The 23,546-nt window shown below is 47.3% G+C and overlaps 1 protein-coding gene across 1 annotated transcript in view; it reads right to left on the reverse strand.

Moving 5' to 3' along the window:
- Positions 1-3,338: 3,338 nt before the first annotated feature.
- Positions 3,339-23,546, reverse strand: part of VSNL1 (visinin like 1) — a 116,744-nt gene continuing 96,536 nt past the window's right edge. The window contains exons 3-4 of the mRNA XM_043469323.1: positions 7,465-7,680; positions 3,339-4,297 (exon numbers count right to left, since the gene is read on the reverse strand). Coding sequence (XP_043325258.1) covers positions 4,100-4,297; positions 7,465-7,680 — 414 coding nt within the window. The 3' untranslated portion in view covers positions 3,339-4,099. The remainder of the gene's footprint in view (positions 4,298-7,464; positions 7,681-23,546) is intronic.

Here is a 23,546-nt window from a genome sequence, read left to right on the forward strand (position 1 = left end):
CGACTTTTGTCGTTACTTGGGAGCAGGTGAATGCATTTTGAAAGTGGAAGAGATGAATTCTGGCTACAGGGCAGACTGTGGCCAATGGTTTTCCAAAAAGGGTGGCAACAACATTGCTCCTGTTCTAGAAACTTTTTAGAACCTATCAAGAAAGACATGGAGTCTAATTTCCTTCTTGACTATGGGCTAGGTTTGTGACTTTCCTGTAATCAATGGAATGCCATGGAAGTGCTATTTCGTGACAATTGAGGCTAGGTCAGAAAAGACCATGAAACTTCCAGTTGCTTTGCAGGAATGCCTGTGCTGAAGACCTGAACCATCAGGTAAGTATTATGGCTGCTCTAAGGTTGCCATGAGGTGAGGAAGCACAAACTAGCCTGTGTGGAGACGCTCTGAGGCTGGAAGAGGAGGGATGCCCTCTCCACTCCAGGCTGCTCCAGGGACCTGTTTCAGCTCAAACTATCATGTGACTGCAACTGCATGAGAAACCCCAACCAGAAACATTCAGGTGAACCTTCTCAAATTCCCAACCCACAGTAGCCGTGAGGAATATTAAGATGATGGCTTCTATTTTAAGCCATCACAGTTTGGAGAGGATAAAATGTTGTGGTACACCCCCCAACTCTAATGTGATATTTTCTTTTATTTTATGTGCCTTTGGCGTTCTTTTGTGAGAACGTATGCTTCATTTGTATGTATTATACTGTGCAACAGATTTCACTGTTGCTTTTTCTTCCTTTCAGCATTGTAAAAACCCGTGTGTGGACGTTGGCTCCCAGCTGAAGGTTAGTGGGTCATAGGGTGAATGTACCATGTCTTACTCACCTAGTCTTCTGGTCATTGAACCACTAGTCACAAACCACTAGTCACCTCCTGTCCCCACACCAGAAAGAGAGTTGTCATGGACATGCTGGGACAAGTCCCCATACAGACCCCTGTGAGAGCATCTTGGGCAACATACCCGAGAATGGGGATGTTGGGTCAGAGGGCATATGTGCACTTATTCTAACCAATACTGACAAACTGCTCTCAGCACCCTGTACCAATCTATACTAGTAGAGCAGTGAGGACTAAAACAAATAATAAGATGTTCACTTGCTGGCCCAATTTCTACATTTTATTTATTTCTCAGTGAGTCTGCTGGGAAAACAGGTCATGGCATCCAGTCCCATCACTTCATGGCAAATAGATGGGGAAACAGTGGAAACAGTGGCTGACTATTTTTTTGGGCTCCAAAATCAGTGCAGATGGTGATTGCAGCCATGAAATTAAAAGACACTTGCTCCTTGGAAGAAAAGTTATGACCAACCTAGACAGCATATTAAAAAGCAGAGACATTACTTTGCCAACAAAGGTCCATCTAGTCAAAGCTATGGTTTTTCCAGTAGTCACGTATGGATGTGAGAGTTGGACTTAAAGAAAGCTGAGCACCAAAGAATTGATGCTTTTGAACTGTGGTATTGGAGAAGACTCTTGAGAGTCCCTTGGACTGCAAGGAGATCCAACCAGTCCATCCTAAAGGAGATCAGTCCTGGGTGTTCATTGGAAGGACTGATGCTGAAGCTGAAACTCCAATCCTTTGGCCCTCTGATGCAAAGAGCTGACTCATTTGAAAAGACCCTGATGCTGGGAAAGATTGAGGGCAGGAGGAGAAGGGGTTGACAGAGGATGAGATGGTGGGATGGCACCACTGGCTCAATGGACATGAGTTTGAGTAAACTCTGGGAGTTGGTGATGGACAGGGAGGCCTAATGTGCTGCAGTCCATGGGGTCACAGAGAGTCGGACATGACTGAGCGACTGAACTGAACTGAACTGAGTCTGCTGGAGGGTGTGTGATTTGTTTTTTTCTTGTTTGTTTGGCTGCACCAAGGGGCATGCGGGATCTTAGTTCCCTGAGCAGGGATCAAACCCATGCCCCTTGTGGTGGAAATGTGGAGTCTCAACTGCTAGACCACCAGAGAAGACCCTGGAGAGTTTGTTTTTCCTAAGTGCCCCAAATACCCATGTGGCTCACTTCCTTCTCTTGGGTCTTACATCAGTGTCACCTAACCAGCTTAGAGCAAACACCACTGCTGCATCCCATCATTTTCCATCTGTCTTCACCTGTCGTGCTTTTCTTCAGAGTTCTTACAACTGGACGTTTGTGTGGGTGTGTGTGGTTACTGTCTTGTCTCTCTCCAGAAGAATGGTGTTGGGTGCGTTATAGGTGATCAGTCAAAATTTGCTAAGAATTCATTGACTCGAGCTTGATTTCACCAAGTGCCTTTCTAAGGTGTCTTCCCAGTTCCTCGACCCACCCCTCCACCCCACCCTCAATCAGAGGAGAGAGTACTGGGGGCTATGAATGACCCCGTCTCCCCCTGCCTCCATTCTGGACTCACCAAGCCCAGGGTTAAGGGCACCCGGAAGTCCTATGAGCCCTTGGGACTGTTCTCTCTGGGGGCGGAAGTGTGGTCTGGCAGGGTTTCAGGTATCGCTGTTCTCCTGAGAGTTTGTGGGGAGTTTTGCTCACTCCCAGTTTCTTGCTGAATAGTTGAATGGAATCATCAGGCCCTGGTCTCTGGTCTCACTTAAGGATCCTAAGACAGACAAGGGATGAATATTTAGGAAGAAAGGCAGCCCATAAAAAGTGAATAGTTTAGCACTGTACTGTCTGATACGATGACAACTCGCTACATGGGGCAAATTAAATGTAAATTAATTAAAATAAAATGAAAAATGCAGTTTGCCAGTCATATTAGCTGAACTTGAAGTGCTCCAAAGTCACATGCAGCCAGTGCAGACGTTTTCACCATCCCAGCAAGTTCTACTGGATGGTCCTGGAGAAAGAAACCGGTTTCATCCATGCTTGCTCTGAAAACGCAAACCCGCCCCTAGGGCTCTTCCTGAAATCTCTCTGCCTTCCTTCCTCAAGCTCAAAAGGGTCAGGATTTTGTTCCATTTTTAAAACCGTGAGTACGTTTATGATGTGGCAAGACAGAGGGCCGCTTTTCTGCCAGCATCTTTCAGAGGACACTTCTCACTCAGTGTGTTGTGTAAAATGTAACACACAGTCACACTGAGATAGCATGTATTCTCATATAGTGAGCATTTTTTGAGAATGAGCAAGTTTTATGTTTCATTTAAACTTGACATGCCATATTAATTTTCCCTCTTCTGAGAGCCAGGATGAAATATCGAGAAGTTGCTTTTTCCCCGTTGGTTGTCACTATGTCTTCAAATTCCCAAGTTGTGTGTTCAAAGGGAAATTTAGTAAGTTTGTTGCTACTGACCCTGGATGATTATGAAACATCTGTTTCCAATTTGAAATTATGAAATAAGAACTGAAGGAAAAAGTCAAATGTTATAAATTTATTTGGGACATCTATTGCCACCTCTTTGGAAGCCTTTGAAAATTCAAGCAGAAATCAATACACATCCATCTTTTTTTTTTACTTTCAATAAATAATATCTTTGAGTATATGTATATTATAGATAGATATACTTATGAGTCATTTAGCAGAGTTTGTAAGGTTTATACTGCATTAATTCCAACACAGCTCTTTCCAGGTTGATAGGGTGCAAATGAGGTAAGAATTAAGGCAAACCTAAAAGGCATGCAAATGTCGTACATTTATATTCACTGATAATACAAGCTCTTGTGTGCGGACCACACAGAGGAGTCAAGATCTCCTCCGTGTGTCTGTCTAGTACTATTTTACAGGAGAATGGTGACACAGCTTAAAATTCAGTTACATTACCGTGGGGGTCTCAGTGCTACTAACATTATGTAATCAAGGAGACACAAGCAATAGCAAACCATGAACAAGAAATCATAGAACTCTTTGCAGCACGTTTCTGCCCAGGCTTTGGAGGAGGAAGGTTTTTTTTATGAAATGATATTACACATATCACATTGTGGCAGGTTGTCTGTTTTACAATATATGCTTTTAAAATTCATTAGCAAATGACATTCTCATGCACACAAGTGTTTCAAACACAAGAAGCAAGTCCATTTATAGGTAGTCCAAGCGATATTTGTGTGTGTGTGTGTGTTAATAGCTGCAGACTGAATGGAACATTGATATTCTTGTGCAGTCCATAGCGTTGACCTCCGCTCATTTCTGAATGTCGCACTGCAGAAGTAGTACAATGGAAGGGTCGCTCTTGGCAGCTTCTTTGAATTCATCCAGTGTAATCTGGTCATCTTTGTTCTTATCCATCTTGCTGAAAATCTTGTCTACTCGTTGCTCGGGCGTGAGGCCATCCTCATTCATTTTCATCATGATCACCGTGCCCACCATTTTGTAGATAGCCTTGGGAAGACAAGAAATAGATCATAAAGTTCACCTAGGATGGGGTAAAGAATTTAAATTTACTTCAAAGAACTCCTTAAATGCTTTTAAATAAGAGAGTGGTGTAATCAAATCGGTGTGAGTCTCATGACTAATGGGATAAGAAGAATTTCGTGTGACTCCTAACTTTTCTGGCTGGAGGAAGTTAGTGAAAAGAGTTGTGGTGAGATCAAGAATGATGATCAGGGAGGTTTAGGGAGGAAAATGATGAGCTCGGTTTGAAAACTTCTGAGTTTAAGGTCAGATGGCAATCAACAAGCTCTACTCCCTGGAGATCTAGGAAAAGATGAAGTGGTCCAGATGAAACAGACCATAATCAGTGGTCCCAACTGCTAAGGGACTTAGAATCTGTCAAGAAAGCAAGCGAGGTGCACCAGTAAATTAAGCCCTAAAAGAATTTAGCTGAGGGGGATCTGCGAGTCAGGGACTCTCTTCATGAGTGAAAGAACACATTTTAAGACGATTAATTTTAAGACATTAATTTTAGACGATTCCATTTTCCATTCAACTGCACATATGTAATTCTCAAAATGGAAATTAAAGGTAGAAATGAGTTTCATTCTTAGGAAAGTGCCTTAAAAAAGAAATGCTCATCTACACAAAGACTTGTAGGTGAACATATAGCAGCAATTTCAATAATAGCCCAAAAGTGAAACAGCACAAATACTCAACTGGCAAAGAGAGAAATAAAATATGACATATCTATACAACTGCATATGATTTTAGCAACAGAAAGGAATGAAGCGCTGATAGATGCTACAACATAGATAAATATCAAAAAAAGGTGCCATATATAAAAGGCCAAACGTATACTGTAGGATTCCATCTATATGAAATGCTAAGCGAGACAAATCCATAAAGAAAAAGTAGAAGGGTAGTTTCCAGAACCTGGGGATACCCATGAGCATAAGAGATCCTATTGGGAGAATGAAAATGTTCTACAATTGGATTATGATGACGGCGAATACCCTAGACCTTAAAGCATAAAGAAAGATTTGGGTGGGCCCAGAGCCCTGAAGGAAAAGGTGAAAAGCCCAGATGAAAAGCATGGTAGAGGCCAAAGTGGCCAGCAGTGTGTGTTCAAGGGTGAGCAGCCCTGGAAGGACAGTGAGGCTGCAGCGGACATGCAAGCGAACGGATGTCAGCTGGACAGCCGAATCTGTGTGCACAGCTGTGCCTGGCATGGAGGCACAAAAGTCTGTAAAGACTTTTGACCAAATGAATGAGCAGCTCCTGAAGTACAGAGATGCTGTTAAGACTGTATCAGTTACTGATGCCTTGCTTCTGAAAAGGCGATTCAGCAAAAAGGAACCTGGAGGCAGGAAAGGGTGCCAGGGTGCAAGTGCAGAGGGCTAGAAGCTGGAGAAAATACTGGAGGAGGAGATAGAGAGCCATGTGCAGAGGGAGCATGAAGAAGGGGCACGGCTGATCAGAAGGAAAGGAGCTGAGAGTCGAGGTGAATGGTATTTCCAAGGGAGACAGGGCCTCGAGAGTGAACTGCTGTGTACTGAGCATTTCCTACATGACAGGAAGTATTGTTGTTTAGTCACTCAGTCGTGTCCAACTCTTTGTGACCCCCGGACTGTAGCCCACCAGGCTCCTCTGTCCATGGGATTTCCCAGGCAAGAATACTGGAGTGGGTTGCCATTTCCTTCTCCAGCGGATCTTCCCGACCCTGGGATCGAACCTGCGTCTCCTGCCTTGGCAGGCAGATTCTTTACCACCGAGTCATCAGGGAAGCCTGAGAGAAAGTGTTCCAGGTGCTTAATTATTACTACAGTCTTGAGCAGTAGGTTTATTATCATTTTTTCATTTTTTGATGGTTTGGTGCTCAACGCCCTATAGCCAACTCCATGCCTGAACCTTACTGGGTCTCCCAGTTTACTTGGGAAGGGAAGTGGGTACTAAAGGCAGGGACTAAAGCTGCTGGGGCGGGTGGGGTAAGTGGAAGGCAGGGCTCCAGAGGCCAGGGCTGACTGCACTGGGGAGCGGCCCCAGAGGGAGGAGAGTCAGCATAGCCTAGCGGGCATCTGGGGGTTTTGGTCACTTGGGTTTTGACTACTGTTTCTTGCCATCACCCCTTAGCTCTGCTTTGGGGATCCACCCCCATCCCCGCTGCCCCCCAAATCTCAGCCCTGTGGTCTGGGCAGGGCCTTGCCCCAGCTCCAGGATGAGACACTTGGTCCTGCCTGTAGCGCACCTCCCTCTTTGGGTCACCTGGTCAGCGCAGAGGTGGACACACAAGCTAAGACCGTCAGTGAGGGAAGAGGCATTGACTCATTCATCAGTGGGTGAGTGCCCTGCAGGCTCCCGGACTGTTCCAGGCTGGAGGGATACAGCGGTGAGAGAGTATGGCTCTCTCTTTACATGTAGCTTGTGTTCTACTGTATCAGGTTATTTAGGGCAGTGATAAAATCTGTGACTAGAAAACAAAAAAACAACGTTGGTAAGGGATTAGATGGCCCAGGGGTAGGGGGATGTGAGTTCAGAGAGGAAGGCCTGCCAAGATGTTGAGATGAGGCGGCAGCCCCGAGAGGAATGAGGGGACCTGGGGGGTGTCCCGGGCAGAGGGAGAGGATATCCAGGCCCTGATGTGAGGCTGTGTGTTCCAGGAAAACCAAGGCCCAGGTATCACACTCAGCGTGTAAGGAGCGGTGTTGAAGACTGAGGTCGCCGCAGTGGGTCCTGGGACATTTACTCAGGCAACAGAGGAGGATGGTTGTCCACGTGGAACGATGGGAAACTGGGGACCACGGGCAGCATCTTGTGCCCCCCGTGGGGAAGCTGGCTTGAGGAAGAGAGTGGCGTCCAGCAGGGCAGAGCTAAGCCAAGAGCCAGAGAAGCTGAGTCCTGATACCATCCTTCGCACCCTCTAGGCTCTTGTTGGTGGAAGATCCCACAGTACAAGCGTGGCTGGTTGAAATGTGGTTGACAGTCAGAGCCCAGCAGCTCGGAGCTGAGACATTATCCAGCATGGAGGGAGGGACAGGACAGAGGATTCAAGGCCTGCCAGGGCTCCTGGTGGGGGAGAAGGGGACTGCCATAGGCCTGTGTCCAGGGAGCCTCTTCCCAAGGTCTGCATTCCTGCCAGCAGCAGCCCAGGCCCTGAGAACACCCGGGGACCTCACCTCGATGATCTCTAGCATCTCCACTCGGGTGATCTTGCCGTCCCCGTCTAGGTCGTACATGTTGAAAGCCCAGTTCAGCTTCTGCTCAAAGCTGCCCCTGGAGGTGATGGACAGCGCGCAGATGAACTCTCGGAAGTCGATGGTACCGTCCCCGTTCTTGTCGAAGGTGCGGAAGGCGTGCTGGGCAAACTTGGAGGCATCTCCATATGGGAAGAACTACAGAACAGAACACACAAGATCACCTATCAGCAGGGGAAGAATTGCAGGCCCTGAAGTCAAAGGCCACCACCACACGCTGACCCGGGGCTCTCCCAGACCTCCAGGATGGCGAGAAGGGCGGGGGCAAGGGGGTCAGGCTCGCCCGCTTGGAAAAGGTTTGGCCCAACACCCAAGGCTAAGGACGGGCACAGGGAAGCGGTCTCCCTATGCGTCCTCACTCTCAGGCTCCTCACTCTTTCCCAAGGGTGAGGCTGGAGACACTGGGCTTTGAGGTAGGTGGGACCTGCATCAGGGCTGCTAGAATTCCTCCTCTGTGACCTTTCTGGTCATTCTCCCTCAAGGTCTAGGACAGGGACAGCCAGCTGACTTCTGTCCTGCACAGGGTAACGTGACCTGGACCTCACATTTCTCTGGGTGTGATCATCCAGGTTCACGGCCCATGGGACCTGAGCAAGGTGGCCCTGACCTCCCGCCAGTGACTCCCAGCCCCCAGCCCACCATGGTCCCCCTGGGTGTTGGGCCAGTGTCCAACTCATTTTTCTAGAAACTTTTCTTTTGCAGGGCATTTAAGACCCACTAAAAATAGAACATGACTGGGCTTATTTCTGAGAGACATAAAGAAGTGTCTTCTCAGAGCTGGCAGGATGCTGCAGGAGACAGGAGAGGGACACAGGAGGAGGAGGGAGTGCAGACCCCCAAAGTGGGAAGACCACGGAGACCGTGGCGGTGGCCCCGGTCCTGGATGCACGTCTGGGCCCACCACACACAGCAGGGAGCTCTGATACCTGACCCTCTGCCCCAGCAAAGCTAAAGGACATTCTCCATATATGTATGTACATATATGTATGGCTGATTCTCTTTGCTGTATAGTAGGAACTAACACAACATTGTAAAGCAACTATACTCTGATAAAAATATTTAAAAAAAGAAGGAAAGGACATTCTCCAGGTGGAGCACAGGAAACTAGCAAATAAACCTCATCCCACCCCCCAAACAAAAACAAACCACGTGCTGTTTTAAACCAGAGAAGGTGCATACGTGCTTCTGGATGAAGAAATCCACCAAATACAAAGTCCAAAGCAGATTCCTAAGGATGCTGTGGCATTCATATTCTGGTGTGGGTGTTGCCACTTGCTAAGTGGGTCAGGCTGGCCGCACACAGATGGCTGGCGTCATGCCCTCTCTGACTGCATCCTCTTTCTCACCATACATCCTGACCTGGACCCGCTGAGCCCTGCTACCCACTGCCCCTACACTGAGAAGCACATTGGATGGTAGGAAATCTCCCTCCAGAAACAAAAGACAAGCATTTCATGTAACAGGCGAATACAGGAGGCCCAGGGATGATACAAGCATTCCCGGGGGCAGGGGTGGGGGATGGGGTGGAGGGTGGGGAGAGCTGGTTTCAATTTACATTTCAGTAGCTCCCACTTCCAGACGCCAGGATCTGATCTGGTGCTTGCTTTTGTTGTGTAAGAAGCTACCCCTAAACCTGGTGGCGCGAAACAGCAACAATCATTTTATTAATCTTGGAAAATAAAATTTGACCATCTCTTCTTTTCTAATCAAACAACTCATTCTGTAACTATGAGCCTCATATACCCTGAACTGTTCATTATTCGTAACACTTATAACACCACATGTGGAGGGGAGGAGCTGGGGGGTGGTTCTATTTTTTTCTCCTCACAACCACCAATTTTCCAACTGGCTGTATCCAAACTGGGTGTTCTATAGGTCAATCCACTTCTGACCTTAATGGCCTGGAGTTACTGGGGGCTTCCCTCATAGCTCAGTTGGTAAAGAATCTGCCTGCAATTCAGGAGACCTGGGTTTGATTCCTGGGTGGGGAAGATCCTCTGGAGAAGGAAATTGCAACCCACTCCAGTATTCTCACCTGGAGAACCCCAGGGACAGAGGAGCCTGGCAGGCTACAATCCATGGGATCGAAAGAGTCAGACACGACTGAGCAACTAAACCACCACCACCACCACCAGAAGGGAGGATCAGTCCGGAAAGACTGCCCCCACCCTAGATGCCAGTCACAAGCCTCAGGCTGCCCCCTGTGCCTCCCAGAGACCTGCTATGAAGTGAAAGGGTTCCCAAGGCCTCCTCCTCAGGTGGGAGAATTTGCTGACTCACAAAATTCTGAAAGGCACTTTATTTACTAGTACCAGTTTCTTGGGGCTTCCCTGATAGCTCAGTTGGTAAAGAATCTGCCTGCAATGCAGGAAACCCCAGTTTGATTCCTGGGTGAGGAAGATCCGCTGGAGAAGGGATAGGCTACCCACTCCAGTATCCTTGGGCTTCCCTTGTGGCTCAGCTGGTAAAGAATCTGCCTGCAATGATGGAGGCCTGGGTTCGATCCCTGGGTTGGGAAGATCTCCTGGAGAAGGGATAGGCTATCCATTCCAGTATTCTGGTCTGGAGAATTCCATGAACTGCATAGTTCATGAGGTCGCAAAGAGCCGGACACAACTGAGCGACTTTCATTTCACTTCACCAGTTGGTTATAAAGGATACAACCCGGCGGAGGAGATGCACAGAGTAATGCAAGCGGTGCATGAAGCTCCCAGTACAGGTTGCCCCACTCTCCCAGCCCTTGAATGCTTTCATCAGCCTGGAAGCTTCTGGAACCCCGTAGTTTAAGGGGTTTTTATGGCAGCTTCATTATGCAAGCATGATCGATTAAATCATTGGCCATTGGTGATTGAACTCAATCTCCAGACACCCTCTCTCCACTGGAGGTCTGGCTTGGGGCTGGAAGTTCCAGTTCTCTGATCTGCCCCTTGTCTTTCTGGGACCAGCCCCCCACCCAATCCTGCCCCACTCCTGAAGAGACGAGCACCCAACCACCACTCATCTTATTAACATCCAGTAGACACTAAAGAAGGAAATGCAACCCACTCCAGTATTCTTCCCAGAAAAATCCCGTGGACAGAGGAGCCTGGCAGGCTACAGTCCATGGGGCTGCAAAGAGTTGGACACAACCGAACATGCATGTGGACAAATCACTCCAGAGATTCCTAGAGTCTTAGAAACTTCTGTACCAGGAACCGAGGACTAAGATCAAATATGTTTATTTCTTATTCTAAGTATCATATGTGCCCTCTGCCTGGGCGGTCTTTCTCTTTCTCTAAGGGGGTGCTGTCTGCTAATGCTGTCTGTGTTCAGGGGTCTTGAGCAGAACCTGTACCTGAGAAATATAATAACCTAAAAACAGAGCAGACCGAGCCCCCTGGTGCATTCCAAGGTCTCCCTAGGAACTTTTATCCATCAGCCTTTCTGCACCCAGTGACATGAAGCCATTGGGTATAATTTTTCTCCATCCCTGTAGGTTTCTGGTGGTTATATCTCACAGCATCCTTTTAAGTTAAGGGCTATCTGATATTTTTATCTGAAAATAGCTGGGCATCTTAGGTCAGTGTATTAAAAATTAATTTAGATCTGAAAGGCCTTCAGAAAAAAAAATCGATGGTAAATTTTGAGCTATAAAAGTTGCATGTACCTTGCTGAAGGTCTGTTTACTGACTTTTACAGCCAACATGTTTTCTCTGGAGGAACAGAGTGTGTGATGAAGAGCCCTCAGATATCTGGAGTGGTTGTTTCCTCTAGAAAATTCATCCTATGATTTTCTGAGTACTTCAAGTTTTTCAAATCAGGGGAATGATCCTTCTTTTGATGAAATAATTCAACTCTGGATGGGTCATAACAGAAAAAATGAAGCCATACTCCCTTCAATTTCTAGGAAGAAATCAAGGTCTTGAACTCATATCCACTCCTCTCAAAGGAAAACACTGCCTAAGAAGTACAAGTATTTGGAGGGTATTATTACTTGAATTTTTAAAATTCAATGTATTTTGCATCAACTCCTGAATTAAATGTTGATGTAGAAATAATTTTGTGTTATTAATAATCTGAATCTTTTAACATAATAAAAAACTTGGAAGTTGAAAATTTTAATATATATATTTATATATATAGTCTTAAATATTTCACTTGTGTCTTTGTGCGTGCATACTAAGTCACTTCAGTCATGTCTCTTTGCAATCCTACGGACTGTAGCCCACCAGGCTCTTCTGTCCACAGAATTCTCCAGGCAAGAATACTGGAGTGGTTTGCCATGACCTCCTCCAGAGGATCCTCATGACCCAGGGCTCAAAGCCGAGTTTCTTACGTCTCCTGTATTGCCAGGCAGCTTTTTTACCACTAGTGCCGTCTGGGAAGCCCTTAGGTTGCTATAAAAAACTATCATGGATTGGGTAGCTAGTAAACAACACACATTTATTTCTCATAGTTCTGGAGGCTAGATGTTCAAGATCAAGATGCCAGCATGGTCAGGTACTGGTAAGGGCCTTCCTCTGGATTGCAGTCTGCTGACTGTTTGCTGTGTCCTCACGTTCTGGAAGGTGCAAGGACACTCTATGAGGTTTCTTTTATAAGAGCACTAATCCTGTTCATGGGGCTTCCCGGGTAGCTCAAATAGTAAAGAATCTGCCTACAATGTGGGAGATCTGGGTTCGATCCCTGGGTTGGGAAGATCCCCTGGAGAAGGGAATGGCAACCCACTCCAGTATTCTTGCCTGGAGAATTCCATGGACAGAGGAGCCTGGCGGGCTGCAGTCCATGGAGTTACAAAGAGTTGGACACAATTCAGCAACACTTTCACTTTCTTCAATCCTATTCATGAAGGTTCCACCCTCATGACCTAAGCACTTCCCTCCTAATACCATCATTTTGGGTATGAAGTTTCAACATAAGAATTTAGGATACACGGACATTCAGTCCATAGCAACTTGTTTAAAAGGAAATAAATTTTGTCATAAAAATTTTCAAAAACTATATTAGATAATCTAATATAGCTAACCTTCAATTAACTTCCATTGTCTCTTTTATGCCCATGTATACACACACAGTTCTATTTTTGGTCAAAATTTTAAAATCTAGTGTATCTTGTATTTCCATTAAAAGGAAAGTAAAAAAACAAAAACAAAAAATCACCTCATCTAAGAAACAGATTGTTTAGTTTTGTCTGACTAAACAACAGACTACACTGTTTAGTCACCAGGCTGTGCCTGACTCTTTGCGGCCCCATGGACTGTAGCCCACCAGGCTCCTCTGTCCATGGGATTTCCCAGGGAAGAATACTGGAGTGGGTTGCCATTCCTCCTCCAGGGGATCTTCCCAAGCTAGGGATCTTGGGATCTGGATCTACATCTGCCTCTCCTGCACTGGGAGGCAGATTCTTTACCCTGAGCCACCTGGGAAGCCAGGGAAGCAGCTGCAAATGGCCAGTTAATAACTCCTGCTTGATGTGAATCCAGGCTCCCAGCCAGGAATCCTTCTGACCCCAGAAGCTGTGTGGTGTGCTTCCCAGAGGCATCCTTTGGGGTTTGGCATCAGTGGAGCAGCCTGTCCTCCTGAGGATACCCAGGAGAAGGCTCCTTTTTGAAGAGCAGGGTTTGGGGTGGAGCAAGGTCTGCTCCAGGTTCAGGCCAGCAGAGCCCTAGGCTTAATTCTGGGGGGTCTGAACTGGCCAGTCCCCCAGGCTCCTTGGGCTGGGGGTGAGGCTGTCCTGGAGGCAGTCTTCTCTACAGCTCTCTTTTATCCTTGCCCCGGTGTAGCCCACAGACCTTTGGTTCAAACACTTGGAGGCTCAGAGCTAGTAACAGAAGGTGGGACCACCAAGTAGCCCCTCTGTCCCTGGGTTCTCTGGGACCCCCAGCTATGGAGGGCTGAGTGTACTAGGCCAGCTTATACAAGGAATCTGAGCATCTGGGGATTTTGGTATTTGAGTCCTAGAACCAATTCCCATGGATGCTGAGGGACCGACTACTGTATAACAAACAGAAGGTAGAAAGTTAGGGGAAAAAAATATATCTGCCTGATCTGCCTGGAAGAGTCTGATCATAAACTCTGCATCGTACTCTGAACACTGTGCCATCACAAACTCCTTGTGGACAAGCTTGAAATGTCAAGGCCTTTGCTCATGGTGCCTGGCTGGCTATGATAGAGGCAGGATTTGAACGTGTATCTGTCGGGTTATTTCTGCTACATCTTTCTGTTTCTCTTAATCAAGTATTGTGTGTGTGTGTTCAGTCTCTCAGTTGTGTTTGAGTGTTTGTGACCTCATGGACGGTAGCCTGCCAGGCTGCTGTGTCCATGGGATTTCCCAGGCAAGAATACTGGAGTGAGTTGCCATTTCCTTCTCCAGGGGATCTTCCCAATCCAGGGATTGACCCCACATCTCTTGCATCTCCTTCATTGGCAGGTGGATTCTTTATCGCTGAACCACCTGGGAAGCCCTAACCAAGTATTAGCTGAAGAAATAAAGCTAAATCCACATCTGATGAAACAAATGAATTTGTTGCATTATGTAATTCTTAGCTTTCATCCTGCTAATACTGTGTATTTATCGCCATCTCCTGGCAGGATGTATGTACTACATGAAAATCACTAGAATGCTCCTGAGGGATATTTTTCATGATTCATTCATTCTTTAATGCAACAAATATTTACTGAGCAGTTACTACCTGTCAAGCACTGTGTTGAGTGGTGGCCAAAGTAGAAAAAATATATTTTTATAATCGTGGGAGACCTAGACACTAATCATACAACTACATAAGTATAAAATTGCACTATGATATGGTAGCTCAGCTGGTAAAGAATCCACCTGCAATGTAGGAGACCCCGGTTCAATTCCTGGGTTGGGAAGATCCCCTGGAGAAGGGATAGGCTACCCACTCCAATATTCTTGGGCTTCCTTGGTGGCTCAGCTGGTAATGAATCCACCTGCAATGTGGGAGACTTGGGTTTGAAAGATCCCCTAGAGGAGGGCATGGCAACCCACTCCAGTATTCTTGCCTGGAGAAGCCCATGGACAGAGGAGCCTGGTGGGCTACAGTCCCTAAGGTCGCAAAGAGTCAGACACGACTGAGTGACTTAAGCACAACACAAGTGCATAGAGCCACAAGCGAAAGTTATGGGAATGATCTTATGAGTTTGAAACTTAATGAAAATTTAGTGTGCAGCTCCCTTCCCCCACCCTGATATGCAGGTGGTGACAATTCACTGCTCTTCATCATAGCTTAAGAAATGTCTCAGAGTCCAAAACTTGGGGGATTACACAAATCTAGACTGTATCCCACTGTACTCCACATCCTTACTCAGAACTAACCAATGTGCAGAAGAGGAAAAAAACCAGGAAATGCTCAAGGACACTGCCTCTCCCCAGGGGGGACAAAGGGAGACTTGGCACAAATTAATCAGCCTACTCCAAAACCACAGCAGAGGTTTTCCTTACAGAGAGTGGACTGATGTTCCTACATTTCCATCTTTTCAATAATCTATGCAGTGGTGAATATTAAATGGGTTGTCTCCTTAAGAGATGGTGAGTGAACCCCAGATATCTCACACTGAATATGCCAATGTTCTCCCAACCCCCCACTATCCCCAGTGCAACACAGGTGGCTGTGTCAAAAAAAAAAAAAATGACGTCAAAACATAGTGCTTCTATCCCCGACTCTAGCCCCAGCTGCTGTCTGTGTGTCTACCTCATCCTTCTAGAAGTTGTACTAAGTTCCGAGAAAACATCGTAACATTTCCCATGAGAATCCTCCCTTCTCTCTCGGAGTCACTGGGGCCTGCCTCAGTTTGATGGAGGATTTGGGTGCCCTAGAAGCTCTCCGTCCAACCTTCAGGCGGAGCAGGTTTTCACAAGCAAGGCTTTGACCCACTGTGACAGCTGACTGCAGACCTGCTGTATCAGGAGGGAGTGGCCGCGGGACACTGAGGAGGGAGGTCTCTCTCCAGCTCTGGACTGCTGCTGGGCAGCCCTCAGACCTCAGAACAGATGTCTGCCCATTAGTCTGCCTGAAATAGCGCTCATGATGGGATCAAAGAACAGAGTATTCTTGGACCACTCTGCGGCTCACTGTCATGGACAGGCCTGCCATCCAGTCTCCCATCAGACACAGTCCCTTTGGAAAAGTCCTCACTCAGGCCAGTTCTGTTTTCCTTTGTTCTCAAATGTCAAAAGCCTATATTGTCTGGCTTATGAACCCACCAACACAATCCCCTCCCCGAGGATGGAGTGGTAGTAGGGAAGAACAAATCTGACTCCATACTGGATCTATTTTTTTTAACTTTAACCTTTATATTCTATTGCTTTTGCTACAAGCTCATCACTAAAGGAATGTTGTTGTTAGTTGCTAAGTCGTGTCCCGCTCTTCGTGATCCCATGGACTGCAGCCTGACGGTCTCCTCTGTCCGTTGGATTTCCTAGCAAGAATACTGGAGTGGACTGGCATTTTCTTCTCCAGGGGATCCTCCAAACCCAGGAATTGAATCTGGATCTGCATCTCCTGCATTGGCAGGCAGATTTTTTTAAATTGCTGAGCCACCTTAAAGTATACATAATGTCCCACCTCCAGGAACCCTGCCTCCCATGCCTGAGAGTTAAGCTAAAATACCTTTGTTTAAGCTCACAGGAAACATCCTGACCAGGCCCACCTGTGAATGGATGCAGGAAAGAAGAAATTAACACATCCTCCCTGGAGTCTGGCTGGAACCAGGAAATATTTGCAACAACTTATTGCCTTTTTTTACTTTACCTTCTCACCTCCCCATCTTTGTTCTATAAAATAAGCTAACATCCAAACTGGGCAAGATGGTTCTTAGGGACAGGAGTCCACCATCTTCTGGGTCTGCTGCTCTCCAAATAAAGTCACTATTCCTTGTTTGAACAACTTCTCTCTCGATTTATTGGCCTGTTGAGTGACGAGTGGTACGACAGAGTCTTCTCTATCGCACCCCTGAAATATGGCAGTTCTGCTTCTGAGGTCATCTCCCCTCCCCTCTGCTGGAATTAGCCAGAAGCGTCTCATGGATGACCTGGCTCAGAAATCAACCTCTCCAGGTCCTGCCAGTAGAAAAGTGGTTCGTGAGAGCCTATTGGGGAGTGAGGTCCTAGGCAGGTCCTTCTCATGTGCTGCCTCAGCTGGTCTTTCAACACATTTAGGACTAGAGGGTCATCACTCTGCATTAAGTAACTGGCTCAAGGTTGTATCATTGGAAAAGACCCTGCAGCAGGGAAAGATTGAGGGCAAGAGGCGAAGGGGGTGACAAAGGATGAGATGGTTGGATGGCATCACTGACTCAATGGATAAGAGTTTGAGCAAACTTGGGGAGACAGGGAAGGACAGGGAAGCCTGGCGTGCTGTAGTTCATGGGGCTGCAAAGAGTCGGACTTGACTTAGCGACTGAACAACAACAATAAGGCTGTATCTCTAAGGAGGGGGAGGGCGCTGGGATCAAACCCAGCTTGCTCAGTGGATGCTGCCTCTCCTACACTTGCTGGGTCTGCCTGGCCTTCTGCACCAAAGTGGAGCTGCAGCCCACCTCCTCCACCAGGTTCTGGAAAGGATCTGCCCATCTGGCCCATGACTCTGCTGCTTCCTCCCCTCATACCGGGCTCACAGGAGCCTCAATTCTCGTCATCAAGGCTGGGCCAGGTCAGGGCAGGCTCACAGGGAGGGGGTACCCACTGTTAGGGACAATGGGGGGACACACCTGTCCCTCACAGGGGACACCCCCTCCTCTCTAGGCAGCAGGAGAGGAGCTCTGGGCAGGTCGTCGGGGACCATAGCCCCTGGCTCCGGGGCAGGTACTGTTGTGGAGGGAGAGAGGCCAACCAAGGACGGCACTCAGCCTCCGGGACCTCACTGTGGCCCAGCTCAGAGCAGATACTACATCTTGCTCCCAGAGCTGCAGGGGGTGGGGTCCTTGAGAGAAAGCAGGACCCACCCCAGGCTCACAAGAGGCAGAGGTGAGATGAGAGCACAGTTCTGCCTTATTCTGTGATGTGGACGAAGTCATCTGAGCCTCAGTTTCCTCTTCCACAAAATAGGGCAATAATAATCAATACCTATGATATAGAAGTGTTGTGAGATGTACTGGGGACAGAACATGTGGAAACTGTCTGAGGCTGTGAGGAGCCGGGCCTGGTCCCCTCCATGTTCCCCTCAAAGCTGCCCGGAAGCACCCCATCTCCTGATGTTTGCAGATGGCAGCTGGGTGAGCAGCTGGTTAGAGCTGGGCTCTCTCACACACATGCCCTGGGCTGCTGGCCAAGCTGGTGTCCTTGAGGATTCACTTGGTATTTGGTTTTGGCTTTAGGCTCATCATGCCCACAAGCTGTCCAGAGGAAACTTTTCACACCCAAGTTTTCTCCTGTCCACTTCCCATAACAGTCAATAGCATCTAACTGTTCTCAGGACAAGGAACAAAATTACCCCCAAGCCTCTGTATCCAGTTTTCGGTCCACTCCCCTGCCCTCTGGGATTCTTTCACTACCTGCTACCTGGGACCTTACTGAGCTCTCAGCCACAGCATGCGGCCTTTGCCATGTTTTTATCTTTGTCTGGAATGCTCCTTTTCTGCTCCAACCCAGTCAATGCCTGCTTCTTTTTCAGACCTTGAAGTCTTCTCTGAGTCAACGTCAGAAGCTCTCATTATACACACGCACATCACTGAGTCCCACCCTCGGTTACATTTATCCTCATAGTGAAGAAATGTTCATGGCATTGCTTGATTAAGGCCCATCTTCCTTAGTAGTTGTTGTTGTGGTTGTTTAGTCGCCAAGTCGTGTCCCACTCTCTTGTGACCCCATGCACTGCAGCCTGCCAAGCTCCTCTGTCCATGGGATTTCCCAGGCAAGAATACTGGAGAGGGTTGATATTTCCTTCTCTAGGGGATCTTGCTGACCCAGAAACTGAACCTGCGTCTCCTGCATTGACAAGCGGATTCTTTACGCCTGAACCACCAGGGAAGCCCCTCCTCTAGTAGACCATAAACTAAACGGAGGCAAGGAGTGGCCTGTTTTCGCCCACCACTGTGATCCCTGGCATCTAGCACAGGGCCAGGCACACGGGAGGTGTCAGATGAACGTATGACTCAGCACAGCAGGTCTTTTTCGAGCCTGAGGAAACAGCAGCAAATCTACCCCATGGCCAGGGAAGGCCTGAAATGTGTTCCGAAGGGTGTCTTAAGTCAGCTCAGCTAAAGAAGGCTCCCACTTGGCCTTAAATCGTGTCATTCCCGTTACTGCTTCAGCCGATGATTCATGAGGACTGAATCATCATCAGAGCAGTACGTGCACTTGGTCATGTGCAGGGGATAAGGAGAGAGATATTTCCCCTTAATCAGAAATGGTGCATCCCCAAACTGTTCTCTGCCAAGATGTTCATTCAACAGATACTCCCAAGAGCCAGGGGTGGTGCCAGGCCTCATGCTGAGCTCTGTGTGGGAGGGAGGGAGGGTGAGGGGCAGCGAAGAAGAATAAGAGTAAAATATAAGACCCGGTCCCTGCCCTCGAGCAGACATAACCAATCAAATGTAGATGCAGCCCAAAGTGTGAGCTGCCTTCCACATGTGGGCTCTCTGGAAAGAGATTAAAGACACAGCCCCTCTACCCTGCCTGCCATGGGGGGCACCCAGATCCGGAGGTCACTTTTCAGAACTGCCTCTTCACTTGTACTCTAGGCGACGATATCCATTTTTTACATTATGGGTCCCGCAGGACTCCAGGTTTTATTATGAGACAACCACTATTAGCTCATGGTTCTTGAGCTGCATCTATTTGAGAAGAAAATTAGTCCTGAATTAAATTCCTAGAGAAGGGGTTTTGCCCCTTGGGTCACGGAAGTAATTTTCACTTATGTCCTGGATCAGGTCCCTCCATAGGCGTATCGCCCCAAGAAGGTCATGAGGCCCAGGGAAGTTCTCTGACCTTCTTATAGAAAACAAGACACAAGCAGCAGAAATCCTGACTAATGTTCAGGTCTCCCTCATTTGAGAATCACACCACAGGTAAAGCCAGAATCGCCTCTTCGTTAAAGGAAATACTATGCTCTTAATTGCATCTTCCCTGGTTTTAGACTAGGATCTGTTATCCTGCAGATGCTTGATAAATGCTTTATAAATGCTTAGAGTGGATAAAGAAAGCAACTCGCTGCAGAGGAGCCAATGCTGGGTTGTAACAGGGTATCTAAGTTGTGACTGAACTCAAGCCACTTTGGATATAAAACGACTGCATAAATCAGGTAAGCTTCAAAATTTCTTTTAGCTATCACATTTTATTTCTTTTTTTTCCTGATTCTAGAAGTGAAATCTTTAAAATAGAAAAAGGAGAAAAGAAAATGATTTTGGCAAATGGGTGATACTTTCATGAATTTGGACTTGTTAATTTACTGCCCCCTTGTGTGGCTGTTGTTTAGTTGCTAAGTTGTGTCTGACTCTTTGTGACCCCATGGACTGCAGCACGCCAGGCTTCCCTGTCCTTCACCATCTCCCAGAGTTGGCTCAAACTCATATCCACTAAGTCAGTGATGCCATCCAATCATCTCAACCCCCGTCGCCCTTTCTCCTCCTGCCATTAGTCTTTCCCAGCATCAGGGTCTTTTCCAGTGAGTGTGGCCCCTTTCGCTGGTATAGTCTAATTACAGGATCAGACTTTGAGGGGTGAACATATCTATTGTTGTTGTTTAGTCACTAAGTCGTGTCTGACTTTTTTGTGACCCAATGCACCGTAGCCCTCCAGGCTCTTCTGTTCATAGGATTTCCCAGGCAAGAATACTGGAGTGGATTGCCATTTCCTTCTCCAGAGGATCTTTCCAATCCAGGGATCAAACCTGGGTCTCCAGTGTTGGCAGGCAGATTCTCTACCACTGAGCCACCTGAGAAGCCCACTCACTGGTTACTCAGACTTTAAAAATAAACTCTCTCTCTCAATAAATAAATAAACAAACTCTCTCTACTTCTGCCCAAATACCCAGTTCATATTACAAATTGGTTCAATGACATCTTAATTTGGGACAAGGGGTTTCCATGCAGTACTTCTCTTGTTGACTAATGTTGAACCACCAGGATAAAGCAGTCTACTGTTAGCATTTATTACAAAATAGGGGGCCAACAATAGTAAATTACTCAACAGTAAATTGTCTTGTTTCCATTTAAAGTCAGTCTGCTCTATTAGAAAGAAGACAATTTTGTCAATTTAAAAAGAAACCCATCATTGAAACTAAGGAAGGGGTGAGGCTCTCTGAAGATGCTCAGTGGAAAGCTGGTCGTGTAGGGGAAAACTGGAAAAGGATCCCTCATCTCACAGTCTCTTCGATTATTCCAACTGAAGTAGGTAGAGCAGCAGATTTTGCAGCAGGTCTGAAACTGCTTATTTATCTCACCTCCTGAACTCCTCCTAGAATAAAGCAGTCTCCTCAGGATCGATGACCACTTCACCCTAGGCCCAATTCATTTCACAACGTCATGGTGACCATGATGAGAATGCTCAGCCTGGCCGCATCTCAATTAAAACCTTCTATTAATATAATGTCGCAGGTCACCAAGGCTGCAACTCTGAAGAGAGAGCTGTACACCTCAGCTGGCAACAGGAACCGCAATAATTGCCTGAGATGGGGAGTTCTGTCTGTAGCAGTTGAACTCATTTGTAAGAAACGAACACATACAGGGTCACCACCTCAGGAGCTGTGCTCTCCCATTCCCGGAAAGAGAAGTCTCCCTCCCAACTCTAAAATGTTTCCCTTGATTTTTTACTGTCCATCATTGCTGACATATCCATAACTTTTACCTAAATTGTTCAAGTGAAAGTGAAAGCGTTAGTTGCTCAGTCATGTCTGACTCTTTTTCGACCCCATGGACTGTGGCTCCCCAGGATTCTCTGTCCATGGGTTTCTCCAGGTAAGAATACTGGAGTGCATTGCCATTCCCTTTTCCAGGGGACCTTCCTGACCCAGGGATTGCACCCAGTTTCTCTTACATTTCAGGCAGATTCTTTACCATCTGAGGCACCAGAGGAGCCACAAATTGCTCCAGATGTAATGCCATCTCTGCCACCAGAGGTATAAGAAAAAGGTCTGACTGCAGACTAAGAAATGAACCAGAGAAACAGATCACATGGAGGAGGAAGGGTGGTGTGCCATGATGGTAGGATCAGATGGGTCTGGGATCGAGTATCAGTTCTGCAGTTTCCTAAATGTGGGACCTTTGGCAAAGTGTTTTTAAGGCTTTTTCAAAGTCTTTGTTTATATGAAAACTGGGCAGGGGAAAAATTGGCTGCTGGGCTGGGATCTTTGGGATTTAAGGAGGAGGACACTAGAATCGAAAAAATGGAACGATTAGTCAATAATCGTCTACTAAATAGCACCCAAGTGCTAGTCTAACTGCGGAAAGGGATGCAGAAAAGCACAAACTGTGGCCAGATTTCGAGTTGAGACAAAGAATTCTTGCAACAGGAGAAATTCTAAGAAGTGTAGGCTCTCCCTCGCCCCCCAGGGCAGCAATATACCCCACCTTCCCAACCTAGCTCTGGAGCGAAAGAATGAAAAAACCAGAACAGATCATAGCAGTAGATTCCTGCTGCTACAGAAAAACCCCAAACCCCTATTTCCAGATCTCACTGGACTGCTGATTCCAGGAGGGGTTCCTTTCTACCACAACCCAGAGTTCGGAACCTGCCATGGGAAGGAGAAGGCTTTGTTTGAGAAGGGCCAGAAGAGGAACTGGGCTGGTGGCTCAGCTGGTAAAAAATCTGCCTGCAATGCAGAAGATTCAGGTTTGCTCCCTGGGTTAGGAAGATCCCCTCGAGAAGGGAATGGCAACCCACTCCAGTATTCTTGCCTGGAGAACTCCATGCACAGAGGAGCCTGGTGGGCTACTCTCCATAAAATCGCAAAGCGTAGGACACAACTGAGTGACTAACACACACAAAAGAGGCACCAAGAGTCAGGACTCAAGGTTACAAAGAGCAGGAACAGAAAACTCACGCAGACGCAGCCAAGCTGGGGCATCAGACCCTCACCACTTCTCATCCTGCTGCAGAGCCAGCCTTGGACAGAGCTTCCTGGGACGGAGTCTGCCTCTGCAGCTTCTCCTGCCAAATCCAGACTCCTTGATCCTCCTCTCCATGGGGAGTAAGCCCAGCAAAGGCCATTTGATTCTTGACTCGGTTGTCTGAGTGAGTGAAGTGAGTGAAGTTGCTCAGTCGTGTCCGACTCTTTGCAACCCCACGGACTGTAGCCCACCAGGCTCCTCCATCCATGAAATTTTCTAGGCAAGAGTACTGGAGTGGGTTGCCATTTCCTTCTCCAGGGGATCTTCCCGACCCAGGGATCGAACCCAGGTCTCCCACATCACAGCAGACGCTTTACCGTCTGAGCCAGAGATTAGATCTCAGTCAGGGTGCAGGGGAAATCTCTGAAGAGTCTGCCAGTAGGGGGCCACGAGAGAACCCTCCCACTCTTGATGTGGACAAAGGCAGGAGCCACTGGGGTTCTGGGTGCCAGACAGCAGAGGTTTTACTCTCTATCTCCGGCAGGCCATGACCCCAGAGCAGACAAGGGGCAGAGTCCAAGTTCTGAAGGTGACACTTATTGATGTCAGGGAAGGGTCTGAGCAATTGGGCCTGTTTCCTCTCCTGTAGAATGAGGGGGTTGATTCTCCATCAGCCCGAGAGGGTCTATCAACCCCTGTAATTCTAAATCTGCATAATTGACAGCATTATACTTGACAAAAGATGCTGATTTAATTAACAGCACTTTTATAGCACTTCCTACGTTCCAGGCGTGTTTCAGCACACTGCCAATGTTTCCCCGTGGAATCCTCTAAGAACCCTCTGACAGAGATAGCACTCCCAACCCATTACAGAGACGAGTCAGCGGAGGCACAAGGGGTATTATGTTACTTTGCCCAAGATCACACACCTAGTTATTGGCAGAATTGAACTCGTTTCACTCTAGAGGCTACACTCTTACCAAGTTACTTGCCTCTGATCTAACACGTAGGAACACAGA

Source organism: Cervus canadensis, chromosome 5 (genome assembly GCF_019320065.1).
Source record: "Cervus canadensis isolate Bull #8, Minnesota chromosome 5, ASM1932006v1, whole genome shotgun sequence".
Classification (NCBI taxonomy): domain Eukaryota; kingdom Metazoa; phylum Chordata; class Mammalia; order Artiodactyla; family Cervidae; genus Cervus; species Cervus canadensis.